Source organism: Lissotriton vulgaris, chromosome 10, assembly GCF_964263255.1.
Source record: "Lissotriton vulgaris chromosome 10, aLisVul1.2, whole genome shotgun sequence".
Classification (NCBI taxonomy): Eukaryota; Metazoa; Chordata; class Amphibia; order Caudata; family Salamandridae; genus Lissotriton; species Lissotriton vulgaris.
In genome coordinates, this window is record NC_141698.1 from 1,104,904,412 (window position 1) to 1,104,925,388 (window position 20,977).

At 48.1% G+C, this 20,977-nt stretch overlaps 1 protein-coding gene across 4 annotated transcripts in view; it reads left to right on the forward strand.

Annotated features, from left to right (window-relative positions):
- Positions 1 to 20,977, forward strand: part of ANKRD28 (ankyrin repeat domain 28) — a 730,284-nt gene that overhangs the window by 612,393 nt on the left and 96,914 nt on the right. For all 4 annotated transcript variants that reach the window (XM_086942193.1, XM_086942192.1, XM_086942190.1 and 1 more), the window contains exons 20-23: positions 10,704 to 10,821; positions 11,817 to 12,033; positions 18,406 to 18,493; positions 18,587 to 18,670. In XM_086942193.1, coding sequence (XP_086798319.1) covers positions 10,704 to 10,821; positions 11,817 to 12,033; positions 18,406 to 18,493; positions 18,587 to 18,670 — 507 coding nt within the window. The remainder of the gene's footprint in view (positions 1 to 10,703; positions 10,822 to 11,816; positions 12,034 to 18,405; positions 18,494 to 18,586; positions 18,671 to 20,977) is intronic.

The following is a 20,977-nucleotide window of genomic DNA, read 5'->3' on the forward strand; positions in this document are numbered from 1 at the left end:
ACATCCAGAGATAGACCTGTTTGCCACAAGGGAGAACGCAAAATGCCCAAGCTTCGCCGCCAGGTTCCCACACCCACAGTCGCAGGGCAATGCGATATGGATGAACTGGTCAGGCAAATTTGTGTACGCTTTTCCCCCAGCACCTCTCATACCGCTGGTGGCACGGAAGCTGCTGCAACACTCGATGACACTCATCCTGGTTGCTCCAACGTGGGCACGCCAGCCATGGTACACCACGTTTCTGGAACTCTCCGTGGTACCGCATCAAAGGCTGCGCCTCACACCCAAGCTCTTGACGCAGAACCATGGCGACATTCAGCACCCAGATCCGCAACAGCTGAACCTAGCGATCTGGCTCCTGAGGTCTTAGAGTTTGGCTACCTTGATTTGCCCCCGGAATGCATGGACATCATCCGGGAGGCAAGAAGGCCAACAACCAGAGCTTGCTATGCAGCAAAATGTAAGCGGGTTGTCATTTACTGTACAGAACATCATATCAACCCGCTAGATGCATCCATTCCTAATATCATCTGCTATTTGTTACATCTTTACAAATGTAATCTGGCGTATGCTTCCATTCGGATACACTTATCCGCCATAGCGGCTTATCTCCAAAACGGGCAGCACCTCTCAGTTTTCAAGGTGCCTGCCATCAAAGCATTCCTGGAAGGGCTGAAACGAGTCATCCCCCCCAGGACCCCACCAGCTCCTGTGTGGAACCTCAATGTGGTCCTCACCAGGTTAATGGGACCACCGTTTGAGCCTCTACACTCCTGTGAGATTCAGTTCTTGACATGGAAAGTGGCTTTTCTCAGTGCCATCACATCACTACGGCGTGTTAGTGAGCTACAAGCGCTCACAATACAAGAGCCATTTATTCAAATTCATCCTAACAGGGTAGTGCTGCGCACTAACCTTAAGTTTCTCCCTAAGGTGGTGTCGCAGTTTCGTGTCAATCAAACCATTGAACTACCCACATTCTTTCAAAACCCTGAAACAGTAGCAGAAAGAATGCTCCACACGCTTGATGTCAAACGAGCATTACTGTACTACATTGACAGGACCAAAAGCTTTAGGAAGACACAACAGCTATTTGTTGCCTTCTCAGCCCAGCGCAAAGGCAACCCCATTTCCAAGGCAGGAATAGCCAGGTGGATCGTTAAGTGTATTCAGATTTGCTACCACAAAGCTAAGCGCACTTTAACGGTCCCCCCCAGGGCCCACTCCACACGCAAGTTAGGGGCCTCCATGGCTTTCCTAGGTAATATTCCTTTGGAAGATATTTGTAGAGCAGCCACATGGATTACACCACACACCTTTACTAAACACTACTGTGTAGATGTGCATTCCAAACAGCAGGCAGCTGTAGGTCAAGCTGTTCTAAAAACTCTTTTTCAAACTTCTGCAGCTGGCACGGGCGGCCGCCGTTAATAGAGGGACTGCTATGTATTCTATGCCCTAGATATGAATTTAGCAGCCCACATGCCTCGAACTGAATTTGCTACTTACCAGTATGCATCTGTTCTTGGCATGTAGGGCTGCTAACATTCATATCGCCCGCCCTTCTCCCCGGCGCCCGTAGCGGCTGCAGGTAATTTCTTGCATTCAATCATTAGCATGGACATCATTTACACTATTTCACTCCATCTCTACACAATGGCTAAAAACAATCTGGGGATGGAGTCGATGCCCATGCGCACTGTAGTCCAGGGGAGGAGCCACCTATCTCGTGATACTTCGAAGACTCTTCCAGGACAACAAGGTGCAATCATCCGGACCCAACACTAGGCGGCGATCTATGCACTAGATATGAATGTTAGCAGCCCTACATGCCAAGAACAGATGCATACTGGTAAGTAGCATATTCATTTCAAATATGTTACACATGCCGTGCAGCGCTTTGTTTACTACTTTTATTGCGTGTGAGGTAAGCTCTAAATCTTTGACACAAAAGCAGCATGTTTTTGTCCGTTACAGCTTTGTCTGCAATCTGCTTGCTTTTATATTTATTTGGCTTCTTTGAACACATCGTAAAGTTAATTTTTTATTGGAGCGCCTTTCCCGAACTTTCTGTTGCTTTTGCTTGCCCACATCGCATAGTTTGATTTTGAGTTTACTGAATACTTTTAGCTATTATCTGTGCATCTTCTATACTATGCAAAGCTTAGCCAATGCTCACTACACCCTGACTGGCAGCACCAGGACATGCAGCATACTGAAAGAGAAAGATAGGCTAAGGTGCGGAGCGGCCGAATTCAGAACTGCAGGACTTGTTAAACCGAACTGCGAGCTGTGTGTTGTTTTATCCAGAATTCCTCCTCTCCCCGACCCCCTCTGCGCAAATGTCTTCCTCTTTCATTCTTTCCTTACTCTCCCCCGCCTCCTCTCCCCTGCCCCCCTTTGTGCTATCCCTGCTTAATTTGTGACTGGAAAGTGCCGGGACTTGTCATTTAACATAATTTGTATTGCACAAATTCGACTCCAAGGTATCAAGAGTGCTTTCCATGAGCTCAAGTTGCATTACAGAAGGACACAGTATATATATTTTTTAAGGCACGGGCAGATTTGCAGAGAATCACAGGCTCGAACCTGGTTCCCCAGCTTCAAACTTGGCTTCTCTGATTGCTAAGCCACACCCTCTTGGGCATGAAACCCCTGAACACGCAGCGGCGCGCACCCTGTTATCCTGGGCAGACTTCACACAGAAATCACATGAAAGCGGCTGCAAAAGTGATCGCATTTTGTTTTTCGCATCGTTGAGGAGTACATGTTTGGGACCCGGACTATCTATATGGTGCATTGAAGCCTATCAAAATATTATATTAGGAGTGGTAACCAGTGTGACTCCTCTCCAATCTGGCTGTCATGATGATATAATGTTGCAGTGAAAAGGTCGCAGCCCTTGCATTTTTAATCACGAGTGACAACTGACCAATGACTCCTTTTTCAATCGAACTGTGAGCTGTGTGTTTTATTCAGAATGCCTCCTCTCCCCGCCCCCCTCTGCGCAAATGTCTTCCTCTTTCATTCTTTCCTCACACAACCTCACACCCCTCCCCCTCACAACCCACTCGCCCTCACTCACCCCCTCACACTCCCACACACCCTCACACACCACATCACTCAGGAACACCACCACATCACTCGGGGGCACCACCACATCACTCGGGGGCACCACCACATCACTCGGGGGCACCACCACATCACTCGGGGGCACCACCACATCACTCGGGGGCACCACCACATCACTCGGGGGCACCACCACATCACTCGGGGGCACCACCACATCACTCGGGGGCACCACCACATCACTCGGGGGGGCACCACCACATCACTCGGGGGGGGGGGCACCACCACATCACTCGGGGGGGGGGGGCACCACCACATCACTCGGGGGGGGGCACCACCACATCACTCGGGGGGGGGGGGCACCACCACATCACTCGGGGGGGGGGGGCACCACCACATCACTCGGGGGGGGGGGGGGCACCACCACATCACTCGGGGGGGGGGGCACCACCACATCACTCGGGGGGGGGGGCACCACCACATCACTCGGGGGGGGGCACCACCACATCACTCGGGGGGGGCACCACCACATCACTCGGGGGGGCACCACCACATCACTCGGGGGCACCACCACATCACTCGGGGGCACCACCACATCACTCGGGGGCACCGCCACATCACTCGGGGGGGGGGCACCGCCACATCACTCGGGGGCACCGCCACATCACCCAGCCCAACCACATCATCACTCAACAACACAACAGCACTGTCCTTGCTTGCTAACAAGCATTGCCATAGCCAATAGGACTCGCATTAGGAAAGTGTAAGCTATTGGCTTTGTGAATAACAATGCTATTAATTTATATAGTTTCAAATCCAACACATATTTAAAAAAATGTCATTTACAATACCAATAGCTTACACTTTACTAATGCGAGACCTATTGCATTGCAAATGCTTGTTGTATATGTCCAACAACATCTTGCAAGCAGTCCTGATGGACCTTTAGGCCTCTTTTGCTCAGACAATACACAACCGGGATGATAAAGCCAAGTATGTTATCCCCACAAGCTTGGATGCCATGGACTGCATTGGCAGACCGGGTTCTACCAGTGTTTTCCTCCGTAGACCTACCTGGAGGATATCCTCTGGTTTCTCCAGCGATGTTCAGGCTTTGCTAATGAATATGAAATGTGATGGGTCTCTCCTTTATAGAGAGAGGGTAGACTCCTCTTTGAAATGCTTTAAAGACGGCACATTCTTGGGGCTGTTCACCCCTCCCAAACAATTTCCGCACCAGTTTAGCAAATTTACAGGCTTTTCTTGGGCACTTGCATGTAAGTAGACATAGCCTTCCCAGCTGCTAATGCAGCAGTCATTTTGGGGATGGGGACTCTACAGGCCTGCAGGTCCATCAGTCCTCAAACTCATCTTCCCCTGCTACAACAGCCAACCAACTGCTTGAGCTGGTCTTTAGTGGCGCATGACCACCACGTAGGAGGCAGGATCCACCACTTCATCCTGGGTTGGTAATCCATTACGTCCAATAGAAGGGTCTGGTAAAAGTTTTCAACGGCGTCCTACCTTTTCTCTCTTTCCCACCCAATATTCCTCTCACACCATAATAAATTTCAGCAGACCATTTGCCAATCCTGTCACAGGAAGTATGCCTGTTGCTCTATAAATGTCATAGAGAGGTTATCAGACTCTGAAAAAGATGAGGGTTGCTACCCCCTTGTCTCGAAGATGATCGGTGGCCTCAATCCTATCTTGGTCCTCCAAATGTGTTCCTGTGGAAGAACAAATTAAAAATGATCATATTGGCCCAGATCCTATCCGCTCTGGAAACTGGGCAATGACCTTGGACTTGCAGGATGCATATTTTTGTATTCCTGTCCAGCAGTCTGAGCAGTTACCTGCTGTTTAAGGTTGGCCACAAGCATTTTCAGTTTACTGTGCTTCAATTCTGTCTCATCTTTGTCCATTGCATGTTCACGTAAGTGATGGCGGTGGTCTTAACCCATCTTTGGAGGTCAGGAGTCCCTGTATCCCTGTACCTTAATGACTGGCTCCTGAAAGCAGCTCGTCCGTCAGGGCCAGACTGTGAACCCAAAGCAACTCTGGCAATTTTCTCTGACTAACCCCTGGGGAAGCACTGCCAGGCCCGCAAGGCTGGAAACGTTTCCTTACTGCTTTTGTTACTGGAAACCGATATTGCAGCAAAAACGGCATCCACACTTTCGGCCTCGTGAACGAAACACCAGATACGTGGTACAGCCTGCTGTCAGTCATGTACCACTTCAGGGTGATGGCGGATCTTTTGATATCACTGAATTTCACCATAAATTTCCCAAAGTTCCACCTGATTCCCTTGCATAGGCTTTCATTCATTGGGATAATCTTGGACAGAGTGGAGTTCAGGGTTTTTTCTCCTCCGAGTCCTGGACATTCATGCTGTGATCCCAGTTTCAGGCTCAATCAGGGTGAGGGTGGCTCTAACCTACTTGGCCTCCTAGCCATGACCATCCTCCTTGTCAACTACTCAAGGTGGCACATGCAAGCCCCACGGAAGTACCTGAAGTACCAGTGGGCCCAGGATGAAGAGGGCCTTGCAGATACTATCCACATCTGCAGTGGTGGCTGATCAAACAGTTTGTCCTGTGGCACAACATTTTTCCCCACCAGGAGCGGATAGTGGTGGTGGACTCATCACTGCCAGGTTGGGAGATCACCTGTGGAAGGTGGAGATTAGAGGACTCTGGTCTCCATATCCTATAACTGGAGCGGTGGACCTTTTGTCTGGCTCAGACAGCCTTCCTGCCATCCATCAAGAGGATGCTGGTGCATCTTCACAGAAAACACCCCCACCATGTGGTACTGTAACAGGCCGAACTTTGTGGATTGCTGGGTCCCGTATCCGGAGACTTTGCATTGCTAGAGGTAGTTGGATCCCCAGCGCATCTTTCTGGATGCCAGCCACCTGGCACGGTCCCCGAATGAGAGAGCTGATGAACAGAGCAGAAGCAGTCTGGCAGACCACGAGTGGTATCTGCATCCCGGGGTGACACAGGGCATCTTCCACCAGTGGTGGTGAACTCTGGCTAGATAGTTTCCCCACCATCCAGATGGGCTCTGTCAACAATGATTTGCTTTGGGGTTTCCGCAAGGGCACTTGTTAGGAGACGCATTCGAGCTGGAATTGAACAAGGGTCACATATCTACTTTCCTGCCGCCTCCTCTCCTGCCCAGAGTTCTGAAGAAGACCAAGAGTGATTGTGCCCTAGTCATCTGGTGGCCCCAGATTGGGCCAGTTGCGTGTGGTACCAAGAACTTCTAGTTATGGTGTCTGACATCCCTCCATTGAGGCTAACAATTTACGAGAATATCCTGTCTCAAAATTAGGTCCTTCACCCAAATCTATGCAATTTACACTTCCATACATGGAGGTTGAGAGGCGGCAATTGTATGTGTTCCATTTGTTTGGTGTCCTCCTCGCTGCCAGATTCCCCTCCATGAAATCCATTAATGCTGGGCTCTGGGGCACATATGTAACTTGGTGTGGCATCCCAAACACACACCGTTTACAGGCAAAGCCGTTGAATGTTCTTTTGTTTTGGCTTTAGCCCAGGAAGGCCATGCAAGGGGCACTGTAGAAGGTAATTTATCTGCCGTTTAGGTCTTTTATATTTGTGGACCAATCATTTGTATTTAAATAACCTGTTGTGATGAAATTAAAGGCTTGACGCATGTTCCCTCCCAATCAGTTTGTCATGCCACAATGGGACCTTAACTCTGTTTTAATATTCATGTGTACACCCTTTGAGCCTATGTTTAGATGTTTGCTGTGTCTTCTGAACTTGAAGATTGTTTTCCTTATTGTGAATGTCGGATTTTTACTTGAGTGAACTGCAGGCATTAAGTGCACCCACCTTACACCATGTTTTTTCCTGGACAAATTGGTGCTGTGGATGTATGCAGCCTTCTTATCAGAAGTTGTGAATCCCTCCCACATTGAGCAATCCATCACTCTGCCAGAGTTGCTTACCCACCACCCCTCGAACAAGGAGAGACTCGATCGGTTGGAAATTATTTTTAATTTTAGATAGATCTTATCAAGGACCTTAAAATAGACAATTATCTCTTTGTGGGGTTCTCTGGAGGAAAGCAGCAGAAGGTGGTGTAGAAGAGTACCTTTTGGAAGTGAATAATCCTCTGCATTGAGATCGGCTACGACTGGCCGAGAAGCTGCCTCTGGAGTGTCGGAGAGCCCATTTCACAAGTGCTAAGGCTGCTACCACGGTGTTCCTGCATAGAGTGCCTTTCCTTGACATCTGCCACGCATCAGCTTCGTTGTGAGTGAATATGTTGTCGAACCACTACTGTCTTGACAGCCAGGTCCAGTGGGAAGACTACTTTGCCCACTCAGTTCTGCAAGACTTTTTGGCATCAGCCCACTCCACAGACCCCCCTATCTTAGGGTGATACTGCTTTGATAGCTATTCTACACTGAGATATCTGTGATAAGAAGTATCCATCAGAAGATCAATATACTTACCTTTTGTAACGATCTTTCTGGTGGATACTCTTATCTAACCACAGATTCCTCACTGCTGTTGCACCTCTCCACTTTGTGACGTGAGCTCTTTTAACATCTAAAGCGGTCCCAAGTTAGTACACTGGACACTGTAACCTACAATTGTTGATGTTCCCTGTCTGTGTTGCGAAAGGGAAAAGATCAGAAACTTGTCGGTGTGCAGCACAGTCCCTTAAATGAGTCTCCGCTGTTACTTCTGTGGCAGAATAGAGAAAACGCATGTGTTGCGAAAGGGAAAAGATCAGAAACTTGTCAGTGTGCAGCACAGTCCCTTAAATGAGTCTCCGCTGTTACTTCTGTGGCAGAATAGAGAAAACGCAGAGCCGCACAGTCCAACTTAGCGCCATGCAGAAGTACAGCGACACAATTTGCTGAATCCAGTCTGGTGCATGGAGTGGATATTCTTAAGGTGAGGAACCTGCCAGTAAATAGAGTATTCACTAGCAAGAGCATTACTGAAGTTGGTAACCTGTTCAATACAGACAACTCATTCAGCATTGATAGATCATTTAGCATACACCCTTTCATTTTACCTCCAGGTTTTATTTCTTTTCTCGAGGGGTGTTAATGGTTGACTTCTCTCACCCATGCCTCACATCCAACTCTATGATTGAGTGCCCTTCATCTTGTGGTGTTACTCTGCTCCTTGCTGTTTCTGTCTTCAGTCTCCTTGGCAGCACTCCTCCTGTACAGCCACTGGGCATGTTGCTCCTTTATGCCAACATCACCATCTCTGTTGGATTAACTGGCTAGTCCCCACTTTTTGCCTGGTTTTGATGTGGTTTCAATTGAAGTGCACATGGTCTCAGCCGATCAGGTCCCCTGGGCCAGTGCTTCTTCCCAAAATTCTATCTGAAATTGCTACTTCTGCCCCCCCCCCCCCCCCCCACACCTTCTAATTACCTTGTAAGTGGTACCCCAGGGACCTAGGGTCTGGGAGGTGTAGAGGGTCCCTAGGGACCCCCTCACTAGGACCATGCACCTGCCCTTGCAGCTGGCATACCCCTGTGAGGTGCAAAACAACGTTTACATGGGACCTTGTATGGGAGCCATGCTAGCCAGCACTGCTTGTAGGTGTAGGTAATTCACCACTCTAGCAGGCCTTCCAGTCCTAAGGCAGGGTGCACTATACCCCAGGTGAGGACATATCTGAAAGAGTAGATAGTCTAAGCAGATCAACGCAGTCTCCTCCTCCTGCTACAACACACTCCGCAGGATCTACAAGTGGATCCCGACCGAAACAAGAAGAACGGTGACACAGGCCCTCGTCAGCACAAGACTGGACTACGGCAACGCACTCTATGCTGGAATCCCAGCCAAACACCTCTGACGACTACAACGCATCCAAAACGCCTCCGCCCGACTGATCGTCAACGTCCCCCGCCTCAGCCACATCACCCTCCACCTGAGAGACCTACACTGGCACCACATCGACAAGAGGATCACATTCAAGCTCATCACCCAAGCACACGAATCACTCCACAACGCCGGACCAGCCTACCTGAACAGCAGACTCCGCTTCTACACCCCCACCCGCCAGCTCCGCTCCGCCAGCCTGGCCCTCGTCGCTGTCCCCTGCATCCAATGAACGACCTCCGGCGGCAGATCCTTCTCCTACCTCGCCGCCAAGACCTGGAACACCCTCCCTACCCACATAGATTCTTAAGTATTGTAAGTGCCAGGGAAGCTTTGAAGAGTACAGGGACTGTAAACTCGACATCTCGAGTTCCTTAGCACCCCGATTGCTTCACTGAAATCAGGAGTGTTTGGTAACAAATGACTCCTTTTAATAAATCTACACTGCCTGTGTGAGATTCATTACACCATGTACGCAGAAAGGAGGTGCTCAATGAAAAACTACCAACCCTGGTGTGGTCCATGACTGGCTTTAAGTAGTCTGGACCCCTGGGTAGAGAGATTCCGCTCTCTGGGCCAGAAATCATGCACATCCTGGGCAGAGGTGTCACACCTCTTTCCCCAGGATGCGCCAGTGCTCAAAGGAGAAGCTTAAAGACCTGCCGGATTTACAATGGAACCACAGCCTCTGCTGCCAGCAGCAGATGGCAGCCCCTGGTTTACAACCCCACTTTGAGTGGGGTAAACTTAGAACAGGAGATGTGCCCACCTTTGCCAACTTCACCCCTAGGGTGGGGGAGGCGAGATGAAGTTCATCTTTCAGTCCCTGCCATCTTGAAGATGGTGAGACTCTTCCAACCAGGGCTAGGTCTATGCCCCCTCTCTCAAGAGGATGGCATCATTGAGGGTGTAGCCTCCCCAGGTAAGGTGCCCGTTGGCCCTACCTGCTACTCCCCTAAAATGCCCCTAAATCTAGTATGTCGGTGGTTCCCCAGACCTGGAAATCAGATCTGCTACGACCTAAGAAGAAAGGAGACATCCATGCAGAGAAGACTGATTAAGACTGCCTTGGGCCCCAGCCCTTCCAGCCTGTCTCCAGCTTCGACTACCCTGCGACCTTTCTTGCAGCCAGCAACCTCTGAAAACCGTGGGAGGACTGCTGCCCTCCAAAAAGACTCCATTCTCCCGAGGACGGCAGCCCTGTTCAAAAGAAACCTACTACAAGGACTCCGGATCCGCGTCTCCTGCCCACTCTGCACCCGACAACCACGTCCTGAATGCGATAGGCCCTCCTGCCTGTTGAAGTCACCCCAGCGACCCGGACACCGAATCCAGCATTGGCATACCTCGCCTGACCTCACCCACTGCGCCTGCAGTGCAAACCTGAAGGGACTCCCCCACCACGAACGGTCCGGTAAGAGGAAATCTGAAGTTTTAAGGCACTCTTGCACCCGCAGCCCTCTGCTTTGAAGAGCTTGATCAGCAGTGACCCCAACTTACCTCTGCTGTCTGTGGTTTTCTGGCTGCATGTTACTGTGATTCACGTAAAGTTATGTCATTTTACCTACAATTAAAGACTTGCAGTGGTGTAGCTACCACCAGCTATTTAATTTCAGAGCTGTTCTTGTTATTAGTGTTCTAGTTCGGAGAGCTGTATTGGTCCTGGTCTGTCAGTCACTTTTGCAGTCAGCCTGTGATCCTCTATTAAATCCTGATGTTCTTCTCCGGGTCTTGTGCTTCACAGGACTCCACTGATGCTGTCCGTTCTGAATGGACACACAGACTGCGTGTACTCGCTGCTCAACAAAGGCGCCAACGTCGATGCCAAAGACAAATGGGGAAGGACGGCATTGCACAGAGGGGTAAGCAGGGTGGTTTCTCGTTTTCACTTAACCATCTGCTGAATGTCTGATTAGATGGTTGGTTAAGAATCCTTTGTGAAATAGTTATGACACAGTTCACAATCAATGATTTTTACCCTCGCTATATGCTGAATGTTGCACTCCATTCTGGCATCCCGTGACTCCAGCATCACCAGCCACTTGGTTATTAGTCACTACCAGAAAGAAAACGATGAATTAAGTGTATGATCTATATTAATGAACACCAAATCAGATGTTAAAGGAGGTTTGTTGAAGGCCAGAGACACTACTTTATTCCGGAGTGTATATTTTAACTGTTGGAGGCAGAGTTTTCCAAGGAAGAGGGTTTAAAAAAACAATCCGCTATATTGGTTTCCACATTGTGTTTGTGGACATCTCACAAGTGACTCTAGTCTCATTGATAGTTTTCACTTGGAGGTAATCTAGACATTCTGTGGGCATCCTTGGAGCCTTTCCAGAGGGGAATGGTTGCACTGGGGTAAGGTCTAGACATCTGGACATTCATTGCGTCCTACCTTAGTCTCCCAGAGATGGAGTGGCTCACTAGTGCTAGGCTAAGGTGTTAATGGATATCCCTTGAGCTCTTTCCTAGTCTCCCAAATAAGGTCACTGACCCCAAGTCCCTTGATCCTAAGGCACCACTGGAGCATGTCTCAAATCACCCAGGTAACTAGGGAGGGTCCAGGGATCTGTGGACATCAGTTAACTTTTTCTGTAGTCTCAGCAATGAAGGGGCACACACCCAAAGGGTCCTGTGATCTTTGAATACCTGTAAAGATGTTCCTTATTTTCCCAGTGTTAGAAGTCCCTGTGATATTGAGTGCATCTCTAGAACTTAGCTTCAGTCTCCGAGATGGAGGACCTCACTTGAGTACGGTCTGGAGATTTCTTCGCAGCCACCCCTCGAGCTGTCCTCTAATGTCTAAGTAGAAAGCAGATCCATGCAAACCCTAAATCAATTGATTCTTTCACAGGCAGTGACCGGACACGAGGAGTGTGTGGAAGCCTTGCTTCAGCATGGTGCCAAGACCCTACTGCGGGACTGTAGGGGGCGAACGCCCATGCACCTGGCAGCTGCCTGCGGACATATTGGTGTGCTTGGAGCGCTTCTACAGACATCTTCGACAGATAGCGTTCCTGCAGTAATGGACAATCTTGGTTATACAGCACTCCATTGGGCCTGTTATAACGGTAAGTGTAATGGACCACTGTGCAGCTGAATGGATGATAGCTCTACCTGAAGAATTTGTTTACCTGGGAAGGTGTAGATAATGCTTCTGTGTCATCCAATGTACATATAACAGAAGGGTTCAAAACCAAGCATGTCCACATGTAGGAAAGCATCCTCGGCGTTTAGAAAAAAACATGTTCTGACTTGTCTAGAAGGGATGGTCTGTACTCCTCTCCTTTACCTACCAAAGCCTAGTGACCATTACATCTGGCCATGGCCATCCCAGATGGATACAAGATCACCCGCAGGGACTGCGCCAACGGCATCGGAGGAGGAATAGCCATCATCCACAAGTCCACCCTCAAGGTCACCACCCACGCAGATGACACCCTCAACACCGCCGAACACCTGCATTTTCAGATCCACACCGACCCCAACACCACCCTCAGAGGAACTCTCATCTACAGACCCCCCTGACCCCGGGCCCGCTTCAGCGACTCCATCGCCGACCTTGCCAGCACCCACGCAATCGCCTCCACGGACTACATCCTCCTCGGGAACCTGAACGTCCACCTCGAGAACAACGCTGCCAACTGCTCCACGCTGATCGACAACCTCGCCAACCTCGGCCTCAGACAACTCGTCACCGTGCCCACTCACGCCGCCGGCCACACGCTGGACACCGTCTTCTCCACAAGCACCCACGTCACCTTAAACCACAACACCGAACCCCACTGGACCGACCACTGCTGCATTTACTTCACCTTAAAAAAAAAAAAACATCGCACCTAACAGCTGTCTCGCCGCTGCTTGAGCAAATTCACCGAAGATCTGCTAATCAACACCCTCTCCCAGAACCCACCCACCAACCCAGACGCCGCAGCCCGCAACCTCAGACAGTAGATCAACGACTGTGCCAACACCCTCGCCCCACTGAAGAAACCCTCCAACAACCACGCCAGCAATAGAGCCACCTGGTTCACCGGCTAGTTCCTGGCCTCCAAGCGCGCACGCCGGAAACTGGAGAAAAATGGCTCCACGAACGCACACCGGACAACCACGCAGCCCTCAAGGACGCCACCCACAGACACCACCACCTCATCAGATCAGCCAAGAGATCCTCCTTCAAAGACCACCTGGATAACTACGCACACGACGGCAAAGAGCTCTTCCGCATCGTAAAAGAACTCTCCAACCCCAGCTCCCACACCGACATCCCGCCCTCACAGGCACTGTGCGACTCACTGGCCATCTTCTTCCACCGCAAGATCGCCGACATCCACGAAAGCTTCAACACCACGACTGACCCAACCACGCCAGACTCCACCCCTCTCCCGAACACCAACAGCGCCAACCGCCTGACCACCTGGTCCAACGTCAGCGACGTCGAGACATGCAAGGTCATGAACTCCATCCACTCAGGAGCACCTTCAGACCCGTGCCCACACCACATATTCAACAAGGCAGACACAGTCATCGCACCCCAACTACGGAAGATCATCAACATCTCCTTCGAGACGCTGAAATCAACACCCTTCTCAAAAAGCCCAAGGCGGACCCCAAAGACCCCAAGAACTTAAGGCCCATCTCCCTGCTCCCGTTCCCGGCGAATGTCATCGAGAAAATAGTCAACATGCAACTGACCCGCCACCTCGAAGACCACAACATCCTGGACCCGTCCCAATCCGGTTTCAGACGAAACCACAGCACTGAGACAGCCCTCATCGCCGCCACAGACGACATCAGGCGCCAATTAGACAACGGCGAAACATCTGCCCTCATCCTCCTGGACTCCTGCCTTCGACGCGGTCTGCCATCGCACTCTAAGAACACACCTCCAAGAAGCCGGTATACAAGAGAAGGCCCTCGACTGGACCACTTCCTTCCTCTCCGACAGATCCCTGAGCGTCCGCCTCCCACCTTTCCGATCCGAAGTCACGGACATCATCTGCGGCGTCCCCCAGGGCTCCTCCCTCAGCCCGATGTTGTTCAACATCTACATGGCTCCCCTCGCACAAGTGGCCCGCCACCACAACCTCAACATCATCTCCTACGCCGACGACACTCAGCTCAACCTCTCCCTCACCAAGGACCCACGCACCGCCAAAACCAACATTCACGACAGAATGAAGGCCATTGCCGACTGGATGAGGAGCCATTAACAAAATGGGGTTACCCAAAACAGTCGTGGACATGGGTATAATACGAAAATTATGACACAAAAAAAACAATGGTCCGAGAGCTTTTCTTTTAAGAAACTGAATCGATCAGTACCAAATCAGTATTTCTATAACATTTTCAGAGCGTGTTCAATGGATCAGCTCTAACCAATCAATGCCCAATATACATAAATAGAAGAAAGCATAACAGCAGCAATTACAAAACCAGAGACAATTTTAATTCATTGTATCTCGAATAAGTGCAAAAGAATCACAATTGTCAATTTAATAGAAACAAAAAGGTTGCCCCAAGAGAGCGTGCAACGAACGAAGGGTGATTGGGAAAGTGTAAGGTGATGGGGAAGATGAGATTCAAACAGATAATAATATAAAATTATTCACAAAGATGCTGTACACAGGAACGGTTACACAGTTCACAGTCCTACAGTAACCTGGCCTCAAAGTTCAATTATATACACATTTTACAAATACTGGACATAGCTTCCATTAATGTTTGCATATGGGAAGGTGTAATGGGGTCCAGGTTTCAGAGCAAGGGCATCGACGTTTCGACTCGTCTTAGGGCCTATGGGTAAGTTGGACCTGGGCCATGCGAGTCTTCATCAGGACTAGAAAGAGGGGCAACCAAGGGTGTTTCGTGACCCCTAGGGGAGGGGACCAAGTAGAGTGTCTTCACTAGGTTCCCGAATGTCAATGTTAACACCTTGATCGAGGATTTGAGAGTCTAACCACTTGTTCTCATGGCGGGGCATGCCTCAGGCACTGCAAGTCTTTCAATAAAAAATACACCTTGTGACGGTTGTCTTTTAGTTTTTAAAGTTGGTAAATCTCAGTCCGAATATCTCCTGAGGCAAGTTTTCCAATAGATTTAACACCTCTCGTAACGATAACTTCCCACGAATATCCAAGGTCGGCGTTGGATATTCGTGGGAAGTTATCGTTACGAGAGGTGTTAAATCTATTGGAAAACTCGCCTCAGGAGATACGTGGTCCCCTCCCCTAGGGTCATCAAATACCCTTGGTTGCCCCTCTTTCTAGTCCTGATGAAGACTCGCATGGCCCAGGTCCAACTTACCCATAGGCCCTAAGACGAGTCGAAATGTCGCCGCCCTTGCTCTGAAACCTGGACCCCATTACACCTTCCCATGTGCAAACATTAATAGAAGCTATGTCCAGTATTTGTAAAATGTGTATATAATTGAACTTTGAGGCCAGGTTACTGTAGGACGGTGAACTGTGTAGTCTGAGAGAGGTGATGGAGCCCAGAGGTTTTAACTTACAATCACAGCAGTGAGCCCCGAAGAAGGGCATGGATTGGCCCGAAATGCATTGGGTTTTTAATGTAAAATAAAGACTGCTTGTGATGAACAACGCACTACTCATATTCTTTTGAAAAGCCCGGATCGGCACAATTAGAATATCAGAAAACTGAAAATTGGCATTAAAAGCGGTTTCTGTGAATTGAAAAAAGTGATGAAAAAGTTTAAAGAAGAAGTTGAAAATAAGGTGATAAATATGGATTAACACGGATAAATTGTTAAACAACCTTCGAATACATATGCACGCTAAAGGCGGCATGACGCTGTGCGATTGGTTACAGGGGGCTAGACGCAGCCCCATTCCTACCAGGTCCAACTTACCCATAGGCCCTAAGACAAGTCGAAATGTCGCCGCCCTTGCTCTGAAACCTGGACCCCATTACACCTTCCCATGTGCAAACATTAATAGAAGCTATGTCCAGTATTTGTAAAATGTGTATATAATTGAACTTTGAGGCCAGGTTACTGTAGGACGGTGAACTGTGTAACCGTTCCTGTGTACAGCATCTTTGTGAATAATTTTATATTATCTGTTTGAATCTCATCTTCCCCATCACCTTACACTTTCCCAATCACCCTTTGTTCGTTGCACGCTCTCGTGGGGCAACCTTTTTGTTTCTATTAAATTGACAATTGTGATTCTTTTGCACTTATTCGAGATACAATGAATTAAAATTCTCTGGTTTTGTTATTGCTGCTGTTGCGCTTTCTTCTTCTATTTATGTACTATGTGCATTGATTGTTTAGAGCTGATCCATTGGACACGATCTGAAAATGTTATAGAAATACTGATTTGGTACTGATCGATTCAGTTTCTTGAAAGAAAAGGTCTCGGACCATTGTTTTTGATATTGGATGAGGAGCAGCTGTCTGAAACTGAACTCGGACAAGGCGGAGGTCCTCATCCTTGGACCCAACCCCTCAGCCTGGGACGATTTCTGCTGGCCAACCACTCTGGGGACAGCAACGACACCCACCGACCACGCACGCAATCTTGGATTCATCCTCGACTCCTCCCTCTCCATGTCCAAACAGGTCAACGCCGTCTCCTCCTCCTGCTACAACACCCTCTGCATGCTCCGCAGGATCTACAAGTGGATCCCGACCGAAACAAGGAGGACGGTGACACAGGCCCTCGTCAGCAGCAGGCTGGACTACGGCAACGCACTCTACGCAGGAATCCCAGCCAAACACCTAAGACGACTACAGCGCATCCAAAATGCCTCCGCCCGACTGATCATCAACGTCCCCCGCCGCAGCCACATCACCCACCACCTGAGAAACCTACACTGGCTCCCCGTCGGCAAGAGGATCACCTTCAAACGCCTCCCGCACACAAAGCACTCCACAACGCTGGACCAGCCTACCTGAACAGCAGTCTCCGCTTCCACACCCCGAACCGCCAGCTCCGCTCCGCCAGCCTCGCCCTCACCGCTGTCCCCTGCATCAAACGAACAACCTCAGGCGGCAGATCCTTCTCCTACCTCGCCGCCAAGGTCTGGAGCACCCTTCCTACCTACCTACGGCAGACCAAAGACCTGCTCTCCTTCAGAAGACTCCTCAAGACGTGGCTCTTCGAACAGTTGCGAAGCTTCACCCCCCGCGCCTTGAGACCCTCACGGGTAAATAGCACGCTCTACAAATAGATTGATTGATCTTACTTGAAATGTCCTTCTCACTGTCTTTCACTGTGACAATAACTAAAGATCTTTTTGTTGAGGGTTTTATTCTATCCGCTTATGGGACTTGCATATAGCTGTCTTTTAAGTAGTGGGTCCTGTCTGTGAATCACTGCATAAATAACCTTCAACATCTATCATCAAAAGCATTCCTCTTAGTTTCCAATATAATGGGCAGAAGGGTTAATGAGCAGCAGTCTCTGTTTTCAGGACGCTTCTTGAATAACCTGAAGTTACTGTGAACTCTCCCGTCTTTCCTTGGAAAGATTATAACATAAACCACACAGTTTTTCTTTTCTGGTCTTTCCCTAATCCATTCTCTCCAGAAGAGATCAAATTTGCATGTGAAAGCAGACTTTTGATAATAACTCCATCAATTCCAAACTTGTTTGCAAAGTAACATGTAGTTCACTAAAGTACTACACATACAGCCTTGGCAGCATGTAAGCAATGAGTAGCGTGAGGCCTGTGTCCCCCACATGTGATCAAAAAGCAAATCAACCTCTTCCTGCATGGTAAACATAGTACCATTTTTAGTTATTTCTTACCACGGAGGCCCTTGAATACAGGAGACTGCAGATTCCTTTCCAAGTAATTTTAGTTTTTATACCCGATTCCCAGCAATATCACTAGCTCCCTGTTGTAGATTGAGCCCATACAGATGTACCATCATTCTGGATGAGGTGCCCAAGATTCCCAAGAAAATCCTAGAGGGGTACCATCTCTTTTTTTTTTCGATGGGTATCTAGAATGAAGTAAGTTTGTGCACCCTCGTAAACCATGGTGTTAGAGGCCGTATTCAAAAGAGTCTCTCTCTGGTGGTACTTTTCGCTCTCCGACATTCATGTACTAAGTTTGTCTTCTAGCCTTACCTCGGCTATTGGATTCTTCATCCTCACTTGTAACCCATGTAATGTGTAGGGGCCCTCACTTTCACCATGCGAGTTTCAAAATTGTACACCAAATGCAATGCAGGCCTTTGCTTTAGCCCTCCTCATTTCTCACATTTCGCTTCCCTACCTTTACAACTGAGGCTTTCTGAAGTGATGGATCTTCCTTGGATGCAGAGGGTATGGTGGGCTGTTCCCCTTTGTCATGCTTGCATCTTGCACCTGTGCATACTTAACCACATCCTGTGAATATGTGGAAGAGTCTGACATAGGCCACAGAACTACCATTGTTGTCAGTCATTTTCATTTTTTAATGGTCTGTAGGTCACGACACCTGTGTTGAGATGCTCCTGGAACAAGAGGTTTTCCAGAAGCTTGATGGCAATCATTTCAGCCCTCTTCATTGTGCCGTGTAAGTGAATTAAGATACTTATTCTCTAGCTAATCACCCACTAGAGTTTTATGAAACCTAACATTTGTTGGTATTTAACAATATTTTTAATAGGATAAATGACAATGAAGGAGCTGCTGAAATGTTGATAGACACGCTGGGCACCAACATCGTTAACTCGGTGGACACGAAAGGAAGGTGAGTCTTGGCATATTCAAAGATAGTTTCACAAGGAAACATTCAGGTTTCTTTCTAATTGTAAGTGTAGAATACTAGTTTGTGGTTGAAAGCTGAAGTAATGAGCAAGCATTATGAATTCTGCAGCGATAGTTTAAGGTCAGGGACGTTGTGGTGTGCCTGTGCCCTCCATAAACACACTGAGTTTGTCAAATCGATCCTGCCTCTTCAGTACAAATCCTCATCGCTATGCTAGTCGGGTCTCTTATATGGTTATCCCATAAATGGGTGTGATGTTTACATAGCACATCAATGAGCTCTCTGCTTAAGAATCACTGGTACTGGGGGGACATTAATTACTTTCTCATGCTGGTCTCCCTCCTTAACTATTAAGGAATTGCCTACACTGCAGATACAACTGGAGAGATGTTTCTAAAGTAGCTGCTATTTTCAAGGGAATTGCTTAATGTTTTTGCAGTCTACAGGTTTGAAGGAACGGGCTTTTAAATTTTGCATTCATTCATTTAACTTCAGACATTCCTATTCCACCGTGTATTGATAGAAGTCATCACTATGTGTGGACTGCTGTGCAACCCAGTCCTTTCAGCATTGTGGCAAATCCAACTTTTCCACCAGTTGACTCTGTATTGGTAAATGCAGTGTTAAAGGTTCCTTTATGTTAAGCAGCATTTAAGAAATGTACCTATTTAGGTATTATTTCAATACAATGTTCAATTATCCCCAAGTCTCACCTTGGATTGTAAAGTTCACTTACTTAAATTGCAGTCAGTTGTGGACTAATGACTGGTTTACAGCTCTGAAAAATGAAATCCCTAATGCCTTTTTTTTGTATTAAGTTTAACATTTGAGCATGGCATGTTGAGGAGAACAGAACGTCAGCGCATCTCACCACTCCCTGCATCAGTTTATCTATCGATTATTTCTATAGCATTGGATCTTTCATATATTTGTAGTGTATTTTCCACTAATCAGTAGGAACAGTGTGTTTGCGGATGACAAACTTTGGATGTTTCCAGACTAATTTCATGCACCCTTGAAAATATGTTGTCTCTTTGACCACCTAGCCCACAGTGCCACTGTTCGCCCCACTAACCTGAACAGGGAGCCCACAGTTCTGGCAACCACTGAACATGACAACGCTCTTCCCTCAGGAACCGTGTTGGTGGACTCTGCTCTTTTCATTCAGTCACTCATGCCTTCTTTTGCTCAGAGAAAATGCAAAGAATACCCAAAGGGCTGTTTTCAATATTTATTGAACTGTAATAATTGCTGCTTATAAATATGAGCTGCGATGATTAATAGACAGAAGCAGACAAATGCTAGAAGTGTCACCATCGTGAATAAAATGTACAGTTCCACCATCTTGTTGAGTCAGCTTATATGTGCATACATATAAAGTATTATAACAATCTAGCATACTCCAACGATCCGAACCTATGTGTCTACGGTGTGAATGGATGGTCTGAATGATCTAATTTTTTACCTGGTGGTTAAGAGTGTAGGACCCGATCATGGTCTTGAACTGGACACTCCTCACAGAGATGTCAGTTGGCTGCTAGGCGAAAGCAGTAGTGTCATCCTTGTCCTGGACCGATATTGTGATCAGGCTACCATTGTTTGCTTTCTACAGATCGCTGCTTCGCCGTATGGACATAATAATAAACACATTTGTATCACACACTTGAGGGCCTTGGACCTAATGCCAGGGCAGTGTGATAGTGTTCTCTGGAAGTATTCCTTGTCAGCAAGGTAGGTGCTTCCAAGAAACTAGTCCAAGTGTCACTAATGCAGATCTGTGTCCCAAGTTGATGTGGCAAAGAGAAGGCAACATTAGGAAACCATTGTGTACATGAGTGTCACTAATTCCTACTGGGCCTAAAATGACAGTCACATACTTGAATCATTCCCCTTCGTCCATTTGGGAATTAAATAGCATTTAACAAAGTTAAAATGGCCACAGGCCTCATCAGTAATGTTTGATTAGTACATTCACCTTATTTAAAAACAACCAGAACTTCAGCCAATGAGATATAGGTGGTCAGCTTTCCTATGCCCCAAATAGGTGCTTCCATACAGCCTCAGGTCAACACCCCAGATTTTCACAAAGTGAGTAGGTCCAGTTGCTTCCTTCCTGGGATGACCGGGTCCTCAAGTATACCAGTAATTGGACAGTTGGCTCATCAAAACTCCTAGGGAAAAGCAAAAGCTTTTATGACTGCCCGCATCAATCTGTATCACAGTCTCTTCAAAGCAGCAAGTCACAATCAGGCTATACAATTCTCCGCTCTGAGGTCGTCCTACATAGGC